General features: G+C 38.8%; 1 protein-coding gene across 10 annotated transcripts in view; it reads right to left on the bottom strand.

The window, feature by feature from the left end:
* The window catches only part of BBX (BBX high mobility group box domain containing), a 277,999-nt gene that overhangs the window by 89,338 nt on the left and 163,839 nt on the right, over nt 1–24,822 (bottom strand). For all 10 annotated transcript variants that reach the window (XM_030836707.2, XM_030836705.2, XM_060298038.1 and 7 more), the window contains 2 exons: nt 7,519–7,689; nt 1,759–2,001 (listed from right to left, as the gene is read on the bottom strand). In XM_030836707.2, coding sequence (XP_030692567.1) covers nt 1,759–2,001; nt 7,519–7,680 — 405 coding nt within the window. In that variant the 5' untranslated portion in view covers nt 7,681–7,689. The remainder of the gene's footprint in view (nt 1–1,758; nt 2,002–7,518; nt 7,690–24,822) is intronic.

The following is a 24,822-nucleotide window of genomic DNA, read 5'->3' as shown; positions in this document are numbered from 1 at the left end:
GGTACTAGAAGTGAGACAATATTTCATAAGAGCAACAAGGCAAGTTGTGAGATGGAAGATCCAGTTATGGTCTCTACTTGAAGTAGTTTGCAGTGGGGGGGGCACCTTATCAGATTTAGATTTCATTACTCACCACAATGGCAAATACTGTGAAGCTAATTAAGTAATTAGTAAAGGAATTCCTGTATGAAAATAATGCTTCCTCCTCTTAAAAATGGCCGCCTATTTGGTTTGTAAAGTAGCAGTATTTAAGAAAAAGCAAACAGTATAGTGAGACAGGTTGCATGTTATCCAGAAACAGTAATCCAAAAACAAACTCAAGAGTTTAATTATAGGAAGTTTGTGCAGTTCCCTATGAGGGTTCAGATAATTGTTTGTTTTATCATATAAGCATGACTATGAAAGGATCTAAAGCTATCTAATAGGAAAATTTTACTGTTAATTACTGTTATGCTCGTGAAAATGTCCTGCAACATTTAAAATCATGTAGGTTACTGGAATTGATTTTAAATTTTCTAGATGCTCTACATAGTCAAAATCCTGTCTTTAACAATACAGTTAATTCCTGAAGCCTTACGTAATCGTTAATTACATAGCAACTATGCTAATCATTTACTCTGGATTCAAATTTCCCTGAACATTGCATAAGAAATTTTTATGTTCCATCTTAGCTTGTTAAAAAACTCAATAAAACCACAGCAGTTGAAAGAACTGTTTTTCTTCATACTGAGATATCTAATAAAATGTCTCACTTGAAACTCTGTATTTGTCCCCTGCTGGTTCATCTTTCCATAGAACTTAACCAAATGTTTGCGTGGCTAGGAATCAAGATTATTTGCAAGTTGCAACGCTCAAGAAACAGTTAGAATTACTCCTTTCAAGTTTAACCACAATGATATTGCTTTGCTTTCCCCTTACTTGCTAAATCCACTAGACAATACATTTTAAATGCATAATGAACTCACATTCATTTAAGATTATTTTAGGAACAGACTAGAATACAATTTTTCAAGAAATTTACTCACATTTTGGAATTAATGCCCCACCTCTCTGAATAGCCTTCCTGCATAGAAATACTTCTCCCCAACTATTGCCTACACAGTGTTTACATGCATGCACACATCACAGTACATCCTGTTCCACTGCCATTCATTCATTTACTGGTTTTAAATATTCATGCTGCACAACCTACAGAAACAAGTCAAGGCAAATCTCTTGATAATTGCGTTTATTGCAAAATCAAAAAGTATTAGCGCTGGAAGGGATACAAATTTTGCTCTAACTTTCTCATTCTAAAAACATATTTTAAAAAAAGAAAAGAAAAGAAAAGCTGAGACCCAGAGATTGACTTAGATATGGTTACAAAGCTATTCAGCATCAGAACTAGATTAATATTGTCATCTTTACTATGGGCATTCTCTGACAGCAGAAGCGGGTTCCTAGAAATACTAAAAACAAAAACCATTCATAATAAATAAAATCACCTTCATAAAAATCAATCCCCCACATCAATCAGTGGAATATATATAATGCGAAAAAACTTCTTGGTAATAGGTTACTTTTGGCACCTCACCAGTATTTGCAAGGTGGACTTGGAACTCAGGAATAGGAACAAAGCTTGTATGTCTTTACATAACACTTGATTCAAGGATTCACCTTCGTGCTGCTAGACCTTTAGCACGGACTCCAAATTTACTGACTGGGGGTTACAGGATTGGTTGCTCACGGTCACCATAAAACCTCGTCACTGTAACCTACCTCCTTGGCCATGTCTGTGTATTTCTGCTTTTCCTTTGGATCGAGAACAGCCCACCAATCAGCTAGTATCTTGGTAGCACCTCGGTTATCAAGCCTGGGGTGTTCCTGACGAACAAGGGAGCGATGACGTTTGCAAAATAAGAGAAATGCATTCATTGGTCTCCGGGCTCGCTGTTCTGGTGATTCATCATCTTCAGTTTCACCGACATCTTGCTCTAGACCATCGGCCCCAAGAAGTTGAACCTATTAGCAATAAAACAAAAGCCAAATGTTTAACACATCCTGGATAACTTTGCTTTAGCAATTAGTCTTGGTTTTCAAATTGTATTTTTCCTTAGCTCCACTTAAACAACTTACAAATTGGGGGGAAAAAACGATTTTTTAAAAGTCATCAACCACTGTTTGTGGTTGGTAACCAACTTAAGATGTTTTCTTTTGCTTAGTTTCTACAGCAACCTGTGCATGTCTGTACCACAGCATATATCACATTGTTGTTATAATTGCTTACATTTTTTTCTCACTAACAGTGAGCTCTTTGAGGACAAAAGCTCTCTTATTTTCCTCATACACAGTGTATAGCTTAATGTCTGGTCTAACATTAGTATTTAACTATTGAATGAAGGATTCAACCCATTCTGTGATATATGGGTCTCAAGATTAACAACAATATCCACATAAGACACATCAGCATTAGTTCTGTCTTTCTACTCTTTGGAATGTGCTATTGTACAACTAATAATATGAAAATGTTTAACATGAAAGTAGATAAAAATCTAATACAGACTACTTAATGTTTTTGTGCATATCACAAGTGGAGCGTCCTAGTGTAAAAATCAAAACAGACCTCTAACATTATTTGAAGGAAGAGCTACATAGTAAATTTTCAAGCTTGTAGATATCACACTTTCTTGTCCACTGAAATTCAATGGTGATAGGGCTTAAACTTTCAAAATCTGTTTTGAATCCTCCCTTTTCTTAAACATTTCATTGAAGGTCTTCAAGGACTTCTGCAAAGCTCTGATCCTCTCCATCTGTGTAATTCTCATTGCCACTGCCCTAGTACCACTCTTGCCCATGGCCTTGTCTTCCTGCTTTCAATCTCTTACAATACTTCCTGCGCATGGCTGCAGGTTACATTTCTTAAAGCACATTTCTGATCACAGAATCTCAGAATATAACAGGATTGTTAAGTATCTTCTAAGGCTAAAATATGACAGTGCAACCAAGAACAGAAGTCCAGTATGCTTACTAAAACCATTTCTTTACTTGCTGCTTCACAGTTAAATTCAAGAAGGATCGAGGTAGTTGTTAGACTGCATTACACAGTAGGGCAGTAGTTCTTAAACATGAGTGGGCACTGGAATCCCTGGAGGTCTTGTTAAAACACAGATTGTTAAGTCCCACTCCCAGAGCTTCTGATTCTGTAGGTCTGGAGTGGGCCTTGAGAATGTGTATTTCTAACAAGTTGCCAGGTTATGCTGATGCTGCTAGCCTGGGGATCACACTTCGAGAACTACTACTAGAAGGCAACCACGTTCTCTTATAGCGTGTTTATTGGGCAACTGTTACAGACGCTCTAGGACAAATCACTAGCTTCATCCAATTAGATGGTTTTTAAAAGTCTTTTAAGTTTAAATTAAGTATTGCACATGCATTTAATTAACCATCAATTATCTTCAAACACAAATAGTACAGAACAATCATGAAGTCATAGCTACTTGATTTGGAAATACATTAGGGATTATTACTGGGGGTGAAGGATACAGATTTATCTTCCTCATTATGTGTACAATCACTAAAAATGATTTGAGTTTTCAAGGAATATTTATTTAGCATTCTGAAACTAAGAAGCTACAGAAAAAGATCGGGCATAAAAAAATGTATTACGTAGGTTGAGGAAGTAATTATAGTTTCCCTTCAGAAAAGAATAACTTTTGATTCAGTTACTAAATTGTAAAACTCAAGTCAAGAGCTGAGATAAATAAGACAAATCCTGGCCCAAGGAGCTCACTGTTTGGGGAGAGGAGAAAGATATATAAGCAAATAAATTAAAAAGCAGGATGATGACTGCAACAATGAACCAGTGCAGTAATGAAGCACTAGCAGATGGGTAGGAGAACAGGCAAGTCTCCCTAGAAAAGGTGTGGTCTGGGCTAACTTTTGAAAGATGAATCAGAGCGTGTAGGGTAGTCAATGGGGAGTCATGGGGAACTAATAGAGATTAAAGCTCAATAGTTCAGACACTTATATGCAGCTCAATAGTACCAGTATATAAAAGATTAGAACAGGAATCTAAGGTTACAGAAGAAGGTATGGGCCACTTCATGAAGAATGTGCTCTGTCGTGTTAAAAAAAAAAAAGATTAAAAAAATGTGCATTTAACCCTGTAAATGAGTGGCTTCAGACTGCATGGATCAATAAAAACCCTTGGGAGGGGACCAACAGAGATTACCAACTTTTTGTTTTGTCAAGTATGAACATTAAAAAAAAATTTTAACTACTATCTAATATTATAACTGTTTCATTACATTAACTAATCAAAAAGTAAGTAAACAAATCAATAAATGTATGATATATAAATTAAATTAAAACGAAAAGGTATCTGGACCTATTTTTCTTTCACCAGAGGCCAAGTAACACTGCAACAAATCAACACTAGCACTGGACCAGGATATGGAAACCACAGCTGGATGCAATGAAGAGCCATGAGTGGTTTTAAGCAGGGGAAAGACATTGTTAGATCTGTATTTTGAGAGAACTCCTGTCATCAGTGTTGAGCATGAATTACAGTAGCAAAACTAGAGTCAAACAAAACTAGAGGAACAAGTTAAAAGTTTATTTCAGCTGTCCATGCGAGAATGGAGACAGGGCTGAATCAAGGCAGTAATCACGAGAATGGAGAACTGAAAACAGAAACAATATTCACTAATGAGGTAGGACCAAGAGTGATTGGTGTCTAACTGGATGTAAAGGTTGAAAAAGGAAGAAGAGTGTTTCCAACTTTGGCAGCAAGATTCCTTCATACACAACAGAGAACACTTTTTCTCAAATGAGAGAAGTTAGATCTGGTGGCAGAATGTGAAGTGGCTCTTAGCAGAGAAGTCCCAGTTGGGATAATGAACTGATGTACCAATATAAAGAAGTAAGACCAAGGGTGCGGGTGAGATCTCTGAATGTGGACCAAAAAGAGAACAGGACTCGATGACTTCATTCTTTCACTTAATAACTATTTACTGGGCACCTGATATGGAGCAGGCACTGTTCTAGGTGATGCAGACAGAACAGTGAGCATATAGACTCCCCATCCTCATGAAGATGAAGAGTAGCACAATTGGCCTGCCATTCTGGAAGGATCTCTCTGGCTGCTCTGTTGAGAACAGACTGTAGAACGGCAAGAGCAGAGGCAGAGAGAGAGGCAGAATACAATAATCTGCACTAGCATTGGTGGTGGCTTGGATCAAGGTAGCAGTAGTGACATTGCTAACAAGGGGTCAACTTGAGAACTATTTTGAAGGTATGGTTGAGAATTTACTGATGGATGGACAGATGTGAGACTTGAGCAAAAGAAAACAGACAAGGTTTCAGGTCTGACCAACTTGACAGCTGGAGTTGCCATTCACTGAGAAAGGAAAGATGTAGGAGGATGGGGTTTGCAGGAGAAAAGTGACAGCTTCATTTTGAACACATTCAAACTGAGATTCTGATTTGATACCTAAGTGGATATGTCAAGTAAACAGTCAGAAATACAAGTCCAGAGTTTAGAAGAAAGGTCCAGGGTAGAGACAGGAATTAAGATAAGAAGCCCAGAGAACATCAACATTTGAAGGTAGAATAATGGAGGGACATCAACTGGAAGGAACCAGAATGGTATAGTTGGGAAGTTAGGAATAGAAATGAGTGATTGCTGTCATGGAAACAGCAGACAGCTTCAAGGACCAAGTGATCAACAGGTGCAAATGTGTCAGAGAGATCAAACTAAGCATAAGCATAAACTTGGCAATTTCCTCATACAGGAAGAATAACACCATTTCTCTGAAAACGGAAAGGAAAAGATGGATAAGGAGTGAGATAAGAGTAAGATGAGTAAGTAGAGAAAGCTGAAGGAGTCATTTCTGGTGGCCTCTGTGAAAGAGAAGAAAAGTTCAACCGTGAGGAGACCATAAACAGTACCCAGAGAAGATGTCTGTGAAACAGGAAAAATGTTTATAATTCCTGCTGAGATGAGTGGAAGAGGGAGCTGACCCAAGCCTAGGACAAAAGACTGAACGGATATCGAAGGCCTGAAGAATAGTAAAAGCATGTTTATGAAATTTGTAGTGACACAAAATAAGTACTCATCTATATTTTACTGATTGATTGATTGACTGATTGATGGCTGCATTGGGTCTTCATTGCTGCGCGCGGGCTTTCTCTAGTTGCGGCGAGTGGGGGCTACTCTTCGTTGCGGTGCGCGGGCTTCTCACTGCAGTGGCTTCTCTTGTTGAGAAGCACGGGCTTTAGGCACGCGGATTTCAGTAGTTGTGGCATATGGGCTCTAGAGCACAGGCTCAGTAGCTGTGGTGCACGGGCTTAGCTGCTCCACAGCATGTGGGATCTTCCCAGACCAAGGCTCGAACCCGTGTCCCCTGCATTGGCAGGCGGATTCTTAACCACTGCACCACCAGGGAAGTCCAGTACTCATCTATTCTTCTACTGAGCATATAACTATTCAAAATCTACTCTGTGCCAGCCACCATTCTAGGCTTTGAGGAAGGAGAAGAGGACAGGAAGGGCAAGACCCTTGCTCTTACTGAGCTTATAGCCTAGCCTAGGAAGGCAGACATAAACAAGTGCACAGCTAAACACAAGGCATATAAGAAGAAGTGTGAGGGAGGAAATCCTCAGACGTGGAAGGCACACTGGGTGGGAGGGACACCTGAGATGATGGGGAGGTAGTCCTTGTGCTGAGACCTGAATGATGAAGAGGAGGAACCAGTCACGCCAAGATCTGAAGGGACGTGTGGCTTTCTAAAGTCAGCTGCATGGCTGTGTGGCTTTCTCGCAAGAGCCGGCTGCTCAAGTGTGAGACCAGAGGAGGGGACTAGGAGGAATGACTGAGCACAGAGGCACGGAGGGGTGACAGCAGCCAGATGCTCCGGAGGCCTCAGAAATGAGAACCTGAACAGCTCTGAACCTGCCTATGGTGGCAAGGCTAGGCTGGGAGGGAAGAAAGAGAGGCCAGGAGCAACAGGTGGGTGCAGGTAAGCACATGAAATTTTATGAACTCACTGCGTTTGAATATTGTCTGCAAATTATTAGTTAATTGACAGAAATACTATTTAAGAAGGATCTGGGGCTTCCCTGGTGGCGCAGTGGTTGAGAGTCTGCCTGCCGATGCAGGGGACACGGGTTCGTGCCCCGGTCCGGGAGGATCCCACATGCCACGGAGCGGCTAGGCCCATGAGCCATGGCCGCTGAGCCTGCACGTCCGGAGCCTGTGCTCCGCAACGGGAGAGGCCACAACAGTGAGAGGCCCGCGTACCGCAAAAAAAAAAAAAAAAAAAAAAAAAAGAAGGATCTGTTTCAGTTTAAACTACTACTACAGATACTTTAAGAGTCATCAACATTTGGAATAAAAATGTAGATTAAGTAGTTAACTAGGATTCAAGTTATACAGACTCACTCTAGTAACGCCTCCTTTGCACCACACAGGTTCACTGCAGTTTCCAGAATGAATGGTCAAATAAACTTAAAACTTCTACAATAAAAGGAGGAAATTACCTTATCAATATCCTCTTCTTCGTCTTCCTCTTCTTCCTCTTCTGAAAAGTCAAGAAGTTTCTTTGCTAGCAATGGATGCCACTGAAGACACTTTCGTTTTGGTCGTTTTCCAGCCCCTTCTCCTTCTGCGGAATGATCTTTATTTCTATTACTGCCTTTCATTACTGTGACCTGTAGTAATGAAAAAAAGGAGAAACAGAGAAATGAAAGTAAATTTGATTAAAATTAGTTTATTTAGCTTCCTTAACTTTAACTGGATTATAGTTTTAATGATTAAAGTATCTACCAGCTTAGACATTTACTGGATTCAGTAAGAACTAAGTACATAATCAAACATTCATTTTAGTGGGTTAAATTGCTAATAAAATTTGCCTTTTATGAAATCTGCTTCCTTCCACTTCATAACTTCAGAACTCAAAACCCAAATAAAGTGTTAGGATGATTACAAGTTACTGCCACCTGTTCGTATTTACTCAAAATAGTGTTTCTCAAAGTTTTCCACCAGAGGAATGTGAAAGATGCCTCCCAGGGGAGCAAAGGTGCTCACAGAGGTGGGCCTCCCTACATTCTCCAACGACTCCTATTTTATCATAATTTACATGAATTTCACATTCTATACTATGATAAATATGAGTCTGAAGTATTATTAAAATGAATGCTTTATAAGAATCAAGTGTTTTAGATTTAAAATAAAAGTATTTCATAAGACGACACACATTTTTCAAAAACTAACTGTGCAGCCTCCAAGGATCCGGTCTACACATGAATCACTTAGTGGGATGAGCACCTTTCTGCACCGGCCTGTGATACAACAAGTCACGAAGATCTTTGCATCTCCCTATTACATATGCCCTAGAGATACAACAAATCACAAAGATCTTTGCATCTTCCTATTACATATGCCCTAGAGAGCAACAAAGTTTTGCTCTCTAGGCTTTTTTCCCCTAAAAGACGATTGGCTGAAATAGCTAGGCTATAGTCAGGCTATGAATCTGACAATATCTTTCAGAAGCTGAAAATTCTAAATTATTTTTCAGTGAATATTTTTAAAAGTTTTTCTCAATGAAAGAAACTACGTATTTATATTATAAAGGTGAAAATAACAAAAAATGAGGTTTACCTTCTCCATCATGCCCAGTCCCACAGCCCAAAGGTAAATTATACACAGTTTTACATGCTTTCTCATAATTATTTAATATTTTTCATTCATTCATTTAAAGTAACATTAATATACAAATTACTCTTTATACATAGTCATGTGAAAATTGAAACAATACAGTTAAATGCCATCAACTTAAATGGTTCATGCTGACAATTACAAACGTAAATGCCACTGCCAAAATCACAGGGTGGTGGTCGTTTTGGTCAGTTTAAATCTGTATTGGTCCAAACACTTGCAAAGTACTTTTTTTTTCAATAAACTTTTTTTGTGGTACGCGGGTCTCTCACTGCTGTGGCCTCTCCCGTTGTGGAGCACAGGCTCCGGACGCGCAGGCTCAGCGGCCATGGCTCACAGGCCCAGCCGCTCCGCGGCATGTGGGATCTTCCCAGACTGGGGCACGAACCCGTGTCCCCTGCATCGGCAGGCGGACTCTCAACCACTGAGCCACCAGGGAAGCCCTATCAATAAACTTTTAATGCCATGTTGCTGACACTAGGATCCATGAACATATAGTTTCAATATTCATCTAGTTCTCAAGCCTTCAAAACAATACGACATAAGCAATTTTTTAATCTTCCTTCCTTGTTTTTGAGTTTGGGGTCATATTTAAGTCTTCTTCACTTCAAAATGGAAAAATATTCACTAATGTTTCCTTTGAGAACTTACGTGACTTCATTATTTTAAAGAAACCATGTAAATAACTGATCAATCTGGAATTCATTCTGACAAAGGAGTGAGGGAGGGATCTAGCTTTTTTTTTTCCCCAAATAGCTAACCAACTGTTCCAAACCATTTATTAAATCATCCAGCTTTTCCCCATTCCTTTGAAATGCTACTTTTATCCTATACTACATTACCACATGTGTATAAGTCTACTTCTGGATTCTCTTCTGTTAATAATCATCCCCTCTGTTTTCCTATCCTTTGACCAACTTTAATATCCTTAGGACAATATCATTCTGTACCTTTTTCTACATCAGTAAACACAGCCATTTAAAAGTTTTAAGTTGAAAATATCATGCTCTTCTAAGTCAATACACCTTGATCATCCTCATTTTGTAATAACTATATAATATTCCAAAATAGGAACATATCACAATTTTCTCAATTATTCCATGATTGATAGATGTTCAGATTATTTCTTGTACTACAATAAAATCTTCATTTTAATAATCTTTTAATCTTCATTTTGATAAAATCCTCATTATTAAAAGCTGTGTCTAGCCAAAAAAAAAGGGTGGGGAGGTGAGAAAAACATGTTCCCGTGGTTTTCTTAGCAAGAAACTTCTGCTGAGTATCTGAAGCAATTACATGATTCATGTGGCTGCCTCAAGAGTAGAAGTTATTGAAAACTTTAAATGGAATTAGTTATCTGGTATGCTCTTAATAAATAATAAAGGAACAACGATTTCTTTGAATTGATAGACCATTTCACAATTCCCAGTCTATCTACAAATAAAACTTGGCATGGAAAACCCAATTTCTAAAAATACCAACGCTATATAGAGAGAAGAGGAAACAGCTATTTTTGTGGCTTATTAATCACTTCAGGATGAGATGCTTGAGTGGTAATTAAACCCATACTGGGTTTTAATACCGGATATTTTATAACACATTTTTTAAACAATAAAAGAAATTAATGGGAAACTATACGTCAGGCAAGCTGTTATCAGCGGGAGAGGTCAAAGTGACTGCCGGTGCCTAGAGAAAAATACATCATTTAGCCTCAAGGATTCTGATTATGCTATTTGATTATGTGTGAATTGTGTTTAAGTGTATGTGCCTTTGCACATATTTATGTGTAATTTCAATATTCAAACAGAAAATAGAATATCAAGAATCAAATGAATGGATGGTATATGTGGCTTTGGGGTTCAAAATAACCACGTTCACCTCCTCCCACCTCAATGTTCTGATTCTTTCCACATAGCTGCTACAGCACTACGATAATGTATATCTTCTCTGATACTCCCAATTAATCTCTCCATCTCCATAAATACAATAGAAAGATCTTATATTGCTAACAACACTTACCACATTTTCCCTTGAATTACAATTATTTGGGTACATCCTACCTCCATCACTAGGCCTTTTTCTTGATGATCCAAGACTAGTTATCTTTATATAGAAGCATCTGGCTTATCAGAACATCAAGATCAGTCAGTTGTGAGAATTGTTATAAACAACCATATGAAACTCCATGCTAAATTATGGTGATAATTCACTATTTTTATACAGTAGAATGGCTTCAAAATTAACCCCCATCTCTCTCATTCCTGTGACTTCAGCTATTTCTTCCTGAGTGGGAAAAAAGGAGGTCTGAAAACTATGTATAACACTGAATGCGGGCCAGGGCGGCATGTTCTGTGTGAGAACCACCGAACCCCTGGGCTGTACGAAAAGTAAGATTGATAACCTCTAGCACAGTCTGGAACAAAGTAGGGGGGAAGTAAATATTTTGGGCATGAATGAAAGCTGAACTGAAGATAGTAAACCTGGGACAAAATAGTCAAGAAAAGTGTAACTGACCTAATGACCATGAAATACCCCAAACTATAAACTAGGGATTTTAATAACTTATAGTTATCTGATTACTTTTTAATTCACCATGGATCTGTTTTCAAACTGTTGAAAGAAGGCAGAAGAATGTGTGTGGGGGGGGAGGGGGGGAGGGGATGATGCTCCTGATTATCATTCAGAAGTAATGACAAAGCAAGAGAGGAGAACGCAAGAAAAGATGAAGAAAAACATCTTCTGAGAAAGAAAAGGGAAAAAGAAGGCAGAATTTTGAGACTCAAGCATATTGCTTTTCCTATTTCAACAATGAGGAGGAAAAATTGTTAAGTTCTGTTAATTTTTGACAGTAACAGAGGGCTACCTTTGTAATTATTTTGCCACTAAAACCCCCCCACACATTATAAAGTTCGGCTTCTCGTTCTGGAACATGAGCAAATTAAGCTAGCAATCTATACGTAATGAATGAAGCAATTGGGGGACTTTATTCAAAAGGGGTCCTTCTTCCTTTCTGCATGGCAACTGTAGAATAACAAATCAGGTTATTCAACTACCAGTGGACCCTGTACTTGAAAGACTCAATATCATAAAATTATGTTGCTGAGATTATCAAACGATGGAGGCTGAAGGTCCCTATCCAAAATACCGTTGACCCTTGAACAACATGGGTTTGAACTGTGAGCATCCACTTATACATCAAATTTTTTTCAATAAAAACAGACTATATTACTACATGATCCACGGTTGGTTGAATCTACAGATGGGGGAGCCATGGGTACAGGCAGGTGACTGTAAAGCTATATAAACCCTGCATTCAAGGGTCAGCTGTATTGAATATTTACTTATCTTATAAAAACAAACCAACCCATGTGTTCCCTTTTCTTTGCCAGATGAGTTACCCTAATTAGTACTCATAATACTGATGTAAATGTAAATCAACTTGGTGATAAATTAGGAAAAACTTCATTTACCTTTATTCTTCAAGTGCAGCAAGTCCATTCATGAAGACCTTTACTGAGGTCAAACTTCATGAGAAATTTAAAGAAGAAATATCATAGAAGAAACAGGACAAAGTAAATACCACGTTTAACAAAAGAAAAAAATGGACACTGGAGCCTAACAGGCCTCCTTTAGAATCCGGCCTCCTGCCACTAACTGCTTGTTGTAAAGTTATTCATCTTGCTGATCTTTCCACACATTAAAACTAAGTAATAGCTCTACTGTGAGAACACTTTTTATATAACACCCAGCACAGAGCCTGGCATCTAGAAGGTTCTCACTCCATGTTAGTAAATCCTCCCTTTACCCACAAGCTTCTTAGAGGGAGTATGGGTTTAACAGGCAGCACGTTCTCGCTTAACTCAGCCTAAGATGCAGTTCAAGAGAGAGCACAGAGGACTCCCATTTAACAGTGGTCCACATGCTTCCCAGATGATATAACCTCCAGCCTCAGCAACTGAAAAAGAAAGACGGAAAATTTCTTTCCTTTTGTCTGAGTGATATACAGTCAGAAACAGAGCCTTGGCATAGTCATAAATTCTGTAAGATCCTCTAGTCTTTCCTCTTGTCTCACAACTTAGGCAATCAGTACACTTTAGCTTTTAAAACACTGTGTAAATTTAACTGTGTCACAGGGGTATTTTAGAGTTTAAACTGTTTCCTAAATGTCCAATAAAATCCCATTCAAATCATATTAATGGAAATTCAGACCAAATGAGACAGGGGAAGGTAAGGGAGGCCCAGGAAATTTCATTGTCAGACAGCCATGCATTCTAACCTCAAGTAAGGCCTCTCCTGGGTCCAACTAAGACTGTAAAGCTTTAGAGCTGTCTCGGATCTACAGAGAAGATGAAAAATCAGCGCAAAGAAATGGTGGTAAATCGGTAGCTCTAGAGCTTCCCACAAGTTGGACCAACCTGCTTAAAACCTTCTGAGAGTGCCGCTGCTCTCGACACCCCTTGCTTCCACTGCCTTGCGCACTCCCTAAAATTCTCCCACTTTCTGCCAAAACGGACATCCTCCTCCAAAGCCCAGGTAATATATCACTTCCCTTCTAAAGCTTTCTGTGAAAATCTTAAGTCAAATGCCATCGCTCTTTGATCACACTTGAGCTTGCTGGTCAAGCACTTACCATGGTGTTTCAGTTAGTTTTATCTACGTCCTCACTATCCTCCACAAAATAGGTTGTGAACTTCTAGAGGGAAGGTGTCATGGTTTCTTACTTTTCTGGCCCAGGACTTCAAACTGAGCCTGGTACACAGCAGTTCCTGTAAAGGGTATTTATGGCTTATAATTTCCTCACCTAACACTTAACCACATATCACAACTTCCCAGAATGAATTGTTCCTCAGGATAATTTTAAAAACAATACTAATACACAGTTAATATTTATTAAATACTAATCACTTCATACTTAATATTCATTATCTCATTTAATCCTTATAAGAACCCTTGAGGCAGGTACTATACTATGCATCCCAGTTGAAGAAGCTGAGGGTTAAGCCACATGCCTAAGGTCACACAGTTAGCAGAGAAGCTGGTGCTAGAAGCAGGAAGCCCAACTCAAGAGCCCAAAAGCACACCTAGGACAAGAAGCTCTAATATAAAGCCTTCCATCTGTTGATGCTCTGGGCATTTCCCATGGAACAAATAGCTTATGAGCCACGGAACTACCTAAAGGGAGCACTGAAGGGTTGGAAAGTGAACACTTTCAATGGTTCACAGCAGAAAAGTAAGTGTACATCTCTGATGACTCCAAGCGACAATTAAATTAGATTAACTTTAAAACTCTTTGAAGATTAAAGCCCTATAAGTGCTAATTATTATTTATTGTAATTCTAATGACAATTTTAAACTGTAGACAGATTAAATGAAAAATATCTTTCTATAAAGTAATACTCTCATTTTAGAAGCAATTCAGTCACTCTATTCATGCAGAGTGTCTTTAAATGCACTCCTTATTGAAAAGCAGTAGCTCTTCAAGTTGAAACTTTAACTCTGTCAAGATGTTATCTACATGCTCTTCATGAATATTAATAAGACACACACTATTTAAAGAACGGCTTAGCTATACTGGCAGTTCTGGTTCCTGTGTCCTTCTCTCATGAAGGAATATGTATTCTAAGATCTCTGATACTTACAACTCCATGACATTTAGCCTTAGGAGAGCTTAACATGGTTCTCAAAATGCATGCTACTCTAGGCTACAGACAGAAACAACAGCTACCTTGAAAGAGATAAGGCACCAAAAGAAGTGACTTAGGGAAGAAAAACTACTTACACAAGGAATTCAGTAACAGGGTGGAACATGTTCCCCATCACACCACACTCCCCCAAAAGCCCAACTCTCTGTTTTCTTATAATTTTATGGTGGCGTTTACATTCTTCATCACAAAGTCACCAAATTCCTATCCTTCAACAGGCTTAGCATAATACATTTGCCTCTTTTAGTTTCTAAATTAACAAAGGTGCTTTCTTTTTAATCCATTTATTATATTGTTAGGACATACCTATCCCACCGACAAGAATCTGATGCACAACAAGACAAACTCACGGCAGTCTCTTCCTCATTTATTCTCAATGCAGCTGAACGCGTATTTATTGATCGCATGTTCAGCTATGCACTGTGGGAGTTAAGTGTACAGCCTTACCTCTCATTTAACCATCGCCCCTGCCGCCTCTGCTCCCCTGCCGGGCTGGTGTCGTCCTGTCTGGCAGCACCTGCCCTGTGCTTCCTCAGCTCTCCCAGGCCTGCACACTGTACCCCACACACCCATTCTCACTTTCTGTGCAAGTCCCCCTGAACTCCCATTTCTGAGGAGCTATCTTCATTTGACCCAGCTCCTGTCTCTTTCCTTCCTGAGCACCGGTTTTGGCCACCCACGTTTCATGGCTGTGCCATATTTTTTGACACTTGATTGTATAACAATCATCATTTTCCCGTACAATATATGTATAATGATTCCATATGAACTCCTCCCACAGAGACCCTTGAGGGTAAAGAACACGCCAGATGCTATATTTTCTGGATCTGTCAGAGCAAACATCCAGTGTTAGACAGGGAGTACATGAGGAAGTGAACACAGAAACAATACCTCTCTGCTTTCTTAGTATGCTGTTTCTTTACATTGTTTTGCTAGAAGGCAGAAGAGATATAAGGCTTGAAAAGAAAATATGCAGAGAAGGAAAAATAAGAACCCAGAAGGGTTGCTCGGGAGGGGAGAGGAGAAACAGGCAAATTGACAAGGCGATGTAATAAATATAATGAAATCTAAGTCACTTCCAAGCAGCTGTCAGTACCAGTCTAAGAACATGTTTTCATAGCTTTATTCCCCTCTCTGGTTATTTGTTACTGACTCTCATTATTCTCTCAAAATACAATAGCATAGCACCTTCAGCTCACTAGCTCTCTTTTCCTATCATAACTGGTCTGCTAATTCACCTCAACCCTGAACTCATCTAACCATTTTTCTTTCCCAGTCTATCCCCAAGCTGCCAGCCGCTCCCGTGGTCTCACACTACTACAAACTTTTCCAATCTCAGTTGGTCTTCAGTGCTCGTTCATAGTCTTGACGTGTCTTAGTCCCACCCAATCCCACAGTGCCCATTATAACTTATTGGTTTCTCCTCAACCCCTACTGATGATGATGAGTAAGGATAGTAATAATAGTTATATATATATATGTATAAAATGCTTCTATATATATAATGCTTATGTATATATTGCTTCCTATGTGCCAGAAGCTAAGAGCATTCTACTTATTAATTCTCTTAACACACCACAAGCCTAAGAGGTAGGTACTATTATAATCTCCTTTTTACGGATGAAAAAAACTGAGGCACAGATAACATATAGTTTGCCTTGTTTAGTTTGTTAAGTTAAAAAGGTTTTAATAATATTATATGTATCAAAATGGTGGGACACAATTATCACACTGGAAAGAAGCTGAAGCACAAGAAGACAAGCTCACGGAGTCACTTATTGTCAATGAAGTTGAATACATATTTACTGATCACCTGATTAACTATGCATTATGTTTGTACATTACAGAATGTCCAAGGTCACACTGCTAGCACATAATTGGTGGAACCAGTATCTGGCTCCAGTCTGGCTTCAGAGTCTGGTTCTGGACCATTATACAATACTGCCTCCTAATAATAACTAACCTGATTAAACCTTTGCTACTTGCTGAACACTGTATATGAATTAATTTCTTTAATCCTCCATATACCTCTTGGAGAAAGGAACTATAATGGTCATATATTATACAGGAAGCAGCTGGGAATGACAAAGCTTAAACAGCATATGCCCAAGGCCATTCTGCCAGCATGTGACAGAGCCAGGATTCAAACCTAGGTCTTCTGTCCCCAGAGCTCAAGCTTCTCCATACTGTCCTTCCCACTGTAATCCTAGTCATTCTAAGAAAATGTCTTTGCCTCCTGGTTGACAGAAAGGTCTCCATATGTGGACCCTCCCAAAGTCCCACCTTGCCTACCAATTTCAAAACTTGTTTCTTCTACCCTATCTCAAAGGCAGAGTTTCAAGGTCAGCTTCTCCTCTCACTCCCAGTCTATGCTTCTCATCTTTCCTGCTACCCTGGGCCATTAGTCTTTCAGTTTCTTTGATGAACTACTGATGAACTATCCACAGTAGTTGAACTTCTCTTTGGCTCTGTATACAATCTCAAGTCTAAGGCCCTCTCTGAATCCTCCTCCTCCTTTAGCTAGTCCTCGTTTTTGGTACAAATTGGCCTCCAGCCATCAGGCCAGGAGACTGCCTAACCCCAAGCCATGAAACTAGCAGCCAGGAAGAACTGGCCTGTCTGGTACTAAGACTGTTCACAGGCTCCACCTTGCACTTCCCGTATTGACTTCCTTCCTAATCTTCTTGGTTCTAAAGCCTGGGATTAATTTCCTAGAAAGCATTCACAGCTCATTCCAACTGTGTCACAGGCTTTGGCTTCTCTACCTCAATAATTCACGCTTACATCTTTGATTTCTAGCCTCTCAGAGAAAAACACCTTGCCTGGGCCAGCCCTGTGTCTCCACCATATCCGTGGGAAATATGCCAGAGCCCGCATGGTGCCTAGGAACTAGACATTCCTTCCTTTCACAGAAACATCTGGAAAACATATACTATCTTTGCTACTTTCTCACCGTAAGTTCAAATCATTGCAAACGGCTCCTAGCCCTGACACCTAACCTCTCACCACGTTCTGTCCCCTCCACCTGTTACATGTATGGTCTGCTCCCGTCCATCCCCCATACTGGCTCAGCGGTCTGGTCTTCTTATCTATAGCCATGCTGACTTCAATTCTCTACACTACAAATATCTGCTCATGCCCTTGTCCTGCATGAATCTCTTTAACAGTCAGTCCCTCAATATACTCAGGAAGACGTCCGAACCTCTTTCTTCACAGAGCACACAAGGCTCTTCGTCCCTACTTAGTTTTACGGCTCACGTTTCTTTGCTCAATTCTCACTCTTAAAGCTCTACCTACACTGTGTTACATGCCATCACCTGGAACTCACCAGGGACTCTCACCTCTTAGCATCTGTACTACTGTCTCCTCCCAGTGGAGCTCGGATCTCACATAAGCCCCCACTGGCCCTTACTAGTCTGAGAAAGAGGTGCTTCTTAGGTGTCTCCACAGTACCCTGTACTCGATATCCATCCCCCAAAGAAACGGTGTGTTTCCCTCTGTATATCCCACTTGGCTCTGACAGGGAACGAGGGCTGTATAATGTTCACCACAGTATCTGCAGGGCCTGACACAGAGCCGGGCCCACTGTGGGAAAACACTTGTTCGGGTCTGCTCCCTGCGGTCTCTTCCTGTCACCTTCATTGCTTCTCACTTGCCACTGCTTCTTTTCTGCTCCTTCCTCACCATGCCTTGCTCTTTCTTCCTGCCCTGTGACCCTCCATCTCAGAAGTTGCTTGCACCAACTTCAAACAGCATTCTCAAACTACCAAACCAGAACACCTGGCAATTTTACTTGTTTGGAAATTCTAGTATCTAGGCAACAAATGTCAAAATGACTCAATGAATAATTTTGACCTCATAAAGAGAAATAATTATCTATTCCCTTTTCTCCTGTACCCATCACTGAACACTATTTAATCTCCTGTGCATCAGTTTGCATACAGCCCTTTAAATTGTAAGAATGAGCATGCATATTTTTAAAAGCAAATATATTGAACTCCATCTAAAATAATCAAAGTTTTAAAAATTATTTTTTCATTTATATTAACTTAAAACGTTTTCTAAACTAATAAAAAGGTCTGGATGTCTTTAACCATCCTGATCTCTAATTATAACTTAAAAAAAAACAACCCAGAAACAATGGTTCTAGTTAAGAATCAACAATCTATGATACCTCTAGATGGAAATTTCTTTTTCCTAAGCTACTGTTCTTTACTCTAAAAAGATGGCAAATAATCTTAAGTTACAGTTAAATTTAGTTTACTTAATAAAGCAAAACTTCTCAGTCTTAATGGTTACAAAGCAAAACTATTTTTCCACAATGTAAAAAGGAATTGGTATTTCTTATTTTAGTAGTTACAGTGTTTACTGAAACAGCTTATCCTAGCTTCTGCAATGCCCACCTGCTTTACACTGTGGCACACCGGAATTGAGTTAACTTGTCATTGACCAGATTACATACTTTAAGAAGGTAGGACGTTCCTTATCTATATATCCCCAAATGCTTGGACTACTGTCTTGAATATATTATGTATTTAATGAAAAGTGTTTGAAAATGCATTAACTTAATGATGTTATATCAGACTGCACATTTGCCAAGAAAATTAATTAGAATACATAGGGAGCTATGATACATTTATAGTGTCCATTTAGAGCTACGCAGAAAACCATTTGTTTTATACTTGCTTCACATCTGGTGAAATTTTTTCCTTAAATATATTCCAATTTTCTGACTTAATACACAAGATACAAAAGTGCTTATCTGCTGATTCAGAGTCATAACAGTGCCCTGTTCAGAGCATTATACATTCCATTTATATTCCTTTCAGGTGTTATAGTCCTTTAAAATGTTTGGTCGGAATGTGCTCTAACTTCAGTGCCAAGTACTGAAAACTTTTGTTAATTCACCAAATGTATTAAATTCATATTTGTTTTAAAAAGTTCTTCACTTCATAGAATTAACAAAACAAGTTCCTATTTGCATACCATTTGCTTGCGTTTTTTCCCTTTTGAAAACTACCAAAGTGAGAATATAAATGGCTAGATGTTTTAGGATGACCCTAAATCCAGTCTTCTTTCCTTCCATTTTTCTCTCAATGCACAGTATGAGAATGGACATTGCCCACAAAATACATGTTTACTGAAGCATCCTGTAATATTTTTCTTACAACCTAATTTACATAAGTCTGCTCCCTCTGCTGGACGAATTTTTATCCTCTAGCATCCTATTTAAAATAAAAAGGCAATGCCTTATACTATAAAGAAAACAAGGGCTTCCTTGGTGGCACAGTGGTTGGGAGTCCCCCTGCCGATGCAGGGCACACGGGTTCGTGCCCCGGTCTGGGAAGGTCCCACATGCCGCGGAGCGGCTGGGCCCGTGAGCCATGGCCGCTGAGCCTGCGCGTCCGGAGCCTGTGCTCTGCAACGGGAGAGGCCACAACAGTGAGAGGCCCGCGTACAAAAAAAAAAAAAAAAAGAAAACAAAAGCTCCTCTATAAAAAATTATAAACCAAATAAACCTGGAAAATCACTTAAGAAGCTCTTCTACATCATTAAGGCATGGCATTAGCTGATTTTAGGGAGAAGCAGTCTTTCAAGTATTGAATTTTCAAATTTAGTGTCATTTTGCCCTTAAGCAAGCTTCTTAACTCTACTAAGACCATTTCTCATTAATTCAGTTCCTTTTAACCTGGAATCTCCATAGTACTTTGCAACGAGTATCTAACCAGACCTTCCATATTTACATGAACGGCATTATGTAGAGTGGGCAAGCAGGACGGAGTTTGCCTCACTCATACACATAGTGATTTGTCACAGCAGCAAGAGTTAATGGCAGAATATACAGTCAACAACAGGGGCTACACAGTGCTACCCATATGCCCACAATACTTTTTCTTTCACCTTCTTTTTTCAAAGATGGAAGTTACTTTGCGGACATATGTAAGAAATTCTGTTTTGATTATTATAATAAAGCTCTTTATAATATGAAATTTGGGTACATTTCACTAATAAGTTCTAAATATATTTTCTAATAAGAAAAATCAGTGTTGCTCTAAAAACCTCCTGGCTACTTTAACTGCTACTTCCCAATCATGAACCACGTTGTAACTTGCAAAGCATGTATTGCATATATTAATTTATTTAATATTATACAATCTTGTTAAGTGGGTATAATTAAGCCCACTTTACAGCTGAGTAAGAGGAGCCTCAGATTTACATAATTTTTCCAATGTCATCAAGGGGCAAAACAGGGACACAGCCTAAAGGCTCTGACTTTAATCCCAAAGCACGACTACTTTCTTCCACTTAACTGCATCACTGATTTTAGCTTTCAGTCAATACATTTATTTTGAGAGGAAAAGTAATCCATTTCATAAGCCTTTTAAAGCATTTTTTTAGTGCCTTAGCATTTACTTAGCTAGAGAATCCCCAAATTTCCAGTCATATTTCAAAATAGTCCTTTGTATGGGTTTAGACATACGACATACATTGGGGAAGGGAGGGAATCAGGGAACAAGGAAGCTTATGTATCTGTGACTCAGTGTACTTTGTTTCACTTTGCATTTTGTAAATATTGATGTTGCAGCTCCTAAAGTGCTCTCAGAAGTAGTTATGACTGATAGCCCACGAGTGCTGTGTCTTTCAAAACAAATATGCTTTACTGATGGAGAGCACGTGCATCTCCATCTAATTATTCTGAGAGGCAGGGTGGAACAAACAACATGATTTCTCAACTCAACTCAGCATTCTACGTTGAACACAATAGGCAGGTTACAGTTTAACACATACCATGAAAGCTTGTCATTTCCACGAGCAACACAACATGTAAGGGAAGGGCACTACAAATCTGCCATATAATCCTAGAGAAGCATAAGACTTCCTGTGGTTATTGCAAATATTTTTAAGTATAAACAAAAATTCAGAACATATTTATTACAAAAAGAGGTTTTTTACATATGTCCAAGTATTTACTGGATTTTAAAATATGTAATAAGATATACAGTTGTAGAATAAAAGTAAGTTTGGGCAAGAATTTGTAAAAGAACCAACTGGAGTAAATAAAATATGCTTGCTCACTCCGATTTTAGGGAAAAAATAAATAAAACCTGTCATTGTCTGATGTGTACCCAAAGTCACAAGCTAACAGAAAATATCAGGCACATTATTTATATCCTACTAAAGCATTTCTCAAACTGGAAGGTAAGCCTCATTGAGGAGCCACAGAATTCTGCTTGCAGCGCTATCCCAGCTGTCTGGATTCAGTGACTACCAAATCTGTTCCTGAGAGGTAGGCAAATTCCTCCTCAGCTCTTATGTTGCTCCTCTAGGGAGACCTCCTGATCCCAAATCAACCTTTTAAGGACCTACTGATGCACTAGGATTAAGATAGATGACACTGATTATAAAAGATGAGTTGGACCAATAAAGGACTTGTTGAGATAAGATCTATATAATAATGAAACAATTTAGGAACTAGATAGCACACAATAGAGTGCAACAGACATGGTCCAAACGATTAGGGAATATTTAGTACGCAATAATAAGACATTCTCGGCACCCAGATACTTGGCAATTATAATAGACATTGGAGAATTCAGACAATTCTCTTTATTCACTTTGATGATCTCAATTCGTCCCAGTGTTAACCCTTTAACTAAAGGCTAAACTTACCCACATCACTGAGGGCACTGCCAGGGGTGAACTACAGGTTCTGGGATTTCCCTGTCACTGCAAACTTTGCCAGCTCTCACCTGGCTTCTCTTACTCTGGGCACCAGCAAAAATAGCCCTTTGAAAAGATCCTGCAAACAACTATTCAGATCCTCATTGTCTTGTTATTTAAGACTGGGTTAGGGTCTGCACCTTTCCAAAGGATGAGGTAGCTGGAAGGAAGTCAGGTGGCTGGCTATTCCTGAAACCTCAGACTTGACTTAAGAAGAATTGGCTGGCACCTTATGGGGAAAAGTGATGCTTAAGGGAACACAGAACTGGAATTTTGTTGGCATTCACACAGAAACTGGTCAGTGATGATCTGAGACAGGTGTAAAGTGTAGTAATATTTTCATGCTTCTCATATTCATTTTTCTCTTGCTTGTAGAGTTTTTGCATCGAGAGAAGATGGGAACTATGGAACCCGTAATAGTAGCAGATTCAGAGTAAGGAGGCCCAGCATCTAGTCCTGGTTTTCACCTCACAAAAAGAGAAAGATTCAAAACCAGACCCAAATCAAGGACAAAATTAGTAATTGATTAAGTAGGAAAACTGTGGAAGGTCTTCAAGCATGAGAACCTTGGTCTAGATGACCTTGAAGACCCATTATTACCATTCTCTGCTATGATTTTTGCCTCGATGTCTCCAGCTGAGACCAGGCCGCACTGCAGAGTCCCCCCTCTCCTGTATATAGGCCTTCCTTCCCCTCTCTCATCTCCTACCAGGAAGATAAAAGACACAATAAATCAGCTTTCACAGCCCCTCACACAGCATTTACACTGGTGACAATTCACCTGTAGGTAGGTCTTTAAAAAATACAATAGCTGTTTTGTATATTTCTTCCCACATTGCTTTTCTCACAGTCTATGCCAACCCCTTCTACCGTTAATTAACACTGGATTCTATAATTTGAAAATTGAATACAATTCTGAATTTTGTATATCTTCATTAAGTTGTTTTTAATTACTGACATTTTAAACATTTTCCATGTGCTTCTTAGAATTCCATATTAAGGAAAAATAACTCTTCCAACTTTTAAATAAGACTTCCCAACATCTTTTTAGAGAGTGTATAGGAAGCATTTTTTTCCCTTAAAAGAAAAAGTCAATTTCTAATAGCTTCAAATCAAGGCCATGGAGGCCCCTAGTAACTTTTTTTTTACTTTATTAATAATTGAGTTTATGCTTTTTTATGGAGATGTTAAACTCTCAAAGACCAGGAGATTCAGATTGCTAACAGGTTGGTTAGGATTAAATCACCTTTGCCCTACTTTTGCATTTATTAAGAATCACATAAGCCTGGAGAATCTGGAGCAAAACTCTGCCTATGACACTGGAAAATTTGAACACCACAATATGCAGCTCAGACAGGTAATAAATGTGGCTAAATCTGAGACTTTAAATCCTGGGTCTCTTCACATCAATCCAAACCATTCATGTGCCAAGAGGGGAACGAGCTGGAACACTGAAGAGCTCCCTGGTGATGGAAAGATTAATGGGGAATTATAGGTACCTAATACATGAACAGTAGACAAAGGGGGCTGTCCTTCACCACTGAAAGTGCTAAATTATTAACTGTGACAAGCCCAGGCAACCACTGTCACTATTCTTTCAACACCTAACTTCCAGACAGTTTAAAATGTTTACTTTTCTACCTAAAAATTACCACAGGTTTATAGTAATAGAAATCTAGTCATCATATATCCATTTAAATATGTTATACCTAATATTTAGGATTTACAAAGTCAAAAAGAATGCTGTGTAATAGAAACAATAATAAACACTTCCATTTCAGACATTTACTTTCAATTTAGTTAACTACATTTTTATTGTAAATAAGGAAAGACTTGTAATTTAAAACTGAAAATAGAATTTTCATGTGCACAAAGTATGTCTTTTATCATTTTCTTTCTGGACTTAATCATGCATCAGGACACTATTCTAACTACAATCATTAGTTCATTTAATCCTCAAAACAACTCTATGAAGTAGGAAGCCTAATTATCCACATTTTACAGATAAAGCAGCTGAGGCCCAGACGGAAACTTGCCCAGGCTAACAGCCAGGAAACTGGTACAATGGACACCAGGATTCAGACTCAAGTGGTCCAGCTGCCATACTACACTGCTGTTCAATACTTCTTGTCCGTACATGGATGGCTCTAGAAGCATTTGGGAAAATGATAAACTCTGCAGTTGTCGCCATGCATTTCTTAAAATGGGATTAAACTAAAAAGGTTCCTATTGAGTCCTCTGAAGATCAAGAGGGCCTCGGAAGTAAAACACGTGATGATTACCTTTGTCAGCTTTAACCGGTGATTTTCTATTTCAAGTGACATGCACCCATGTACTGCTAAAGTGACTGAGTACAGTTTAACTTCCCTGTAATTAGCATTATGAGCCTGCACCACAATTAAATCATTGCCTTACCTCGGTAGTTTATAAGAGTTGTATTATTAAATATCCTTGAGTTCACTGAATGATTTTTATATAAGAAGTAAATATTAACAGACTCCAGATAAATATTTTGTTGGGTGACTTTCCCCTCCCGCCAACTCTTTGGCTGATTAGTTAAGTATTTCGTAACTAAAACTTGTTTTACTTAGTATTCCCCAAAAATCCTGGAGTCCATATGTTATAACAACTTTCAAAAATTCTGAGATTCACCTAAGAGGTATCTCTGCTACCAAATGGTTATATGGATCCCTAAATCCTAAT

This window comes from Globicephala melas, chromosome 4, assembly GCF_963455315.2.
Source record: "Globicephala melas chromosome 4, mGloMel1.2, whole genome shotgun sequence".
NCBI classification, from domain to species: domain Eukaryota; kingdom Metazoa; phylum Chordata; class Mammalia; order Artiodactyla; family Delphinidae; genus Globicephala; species Globicephala melas.
This window is presented reverse-complemented; position numbering and strand designations above follow the sequence as displayed.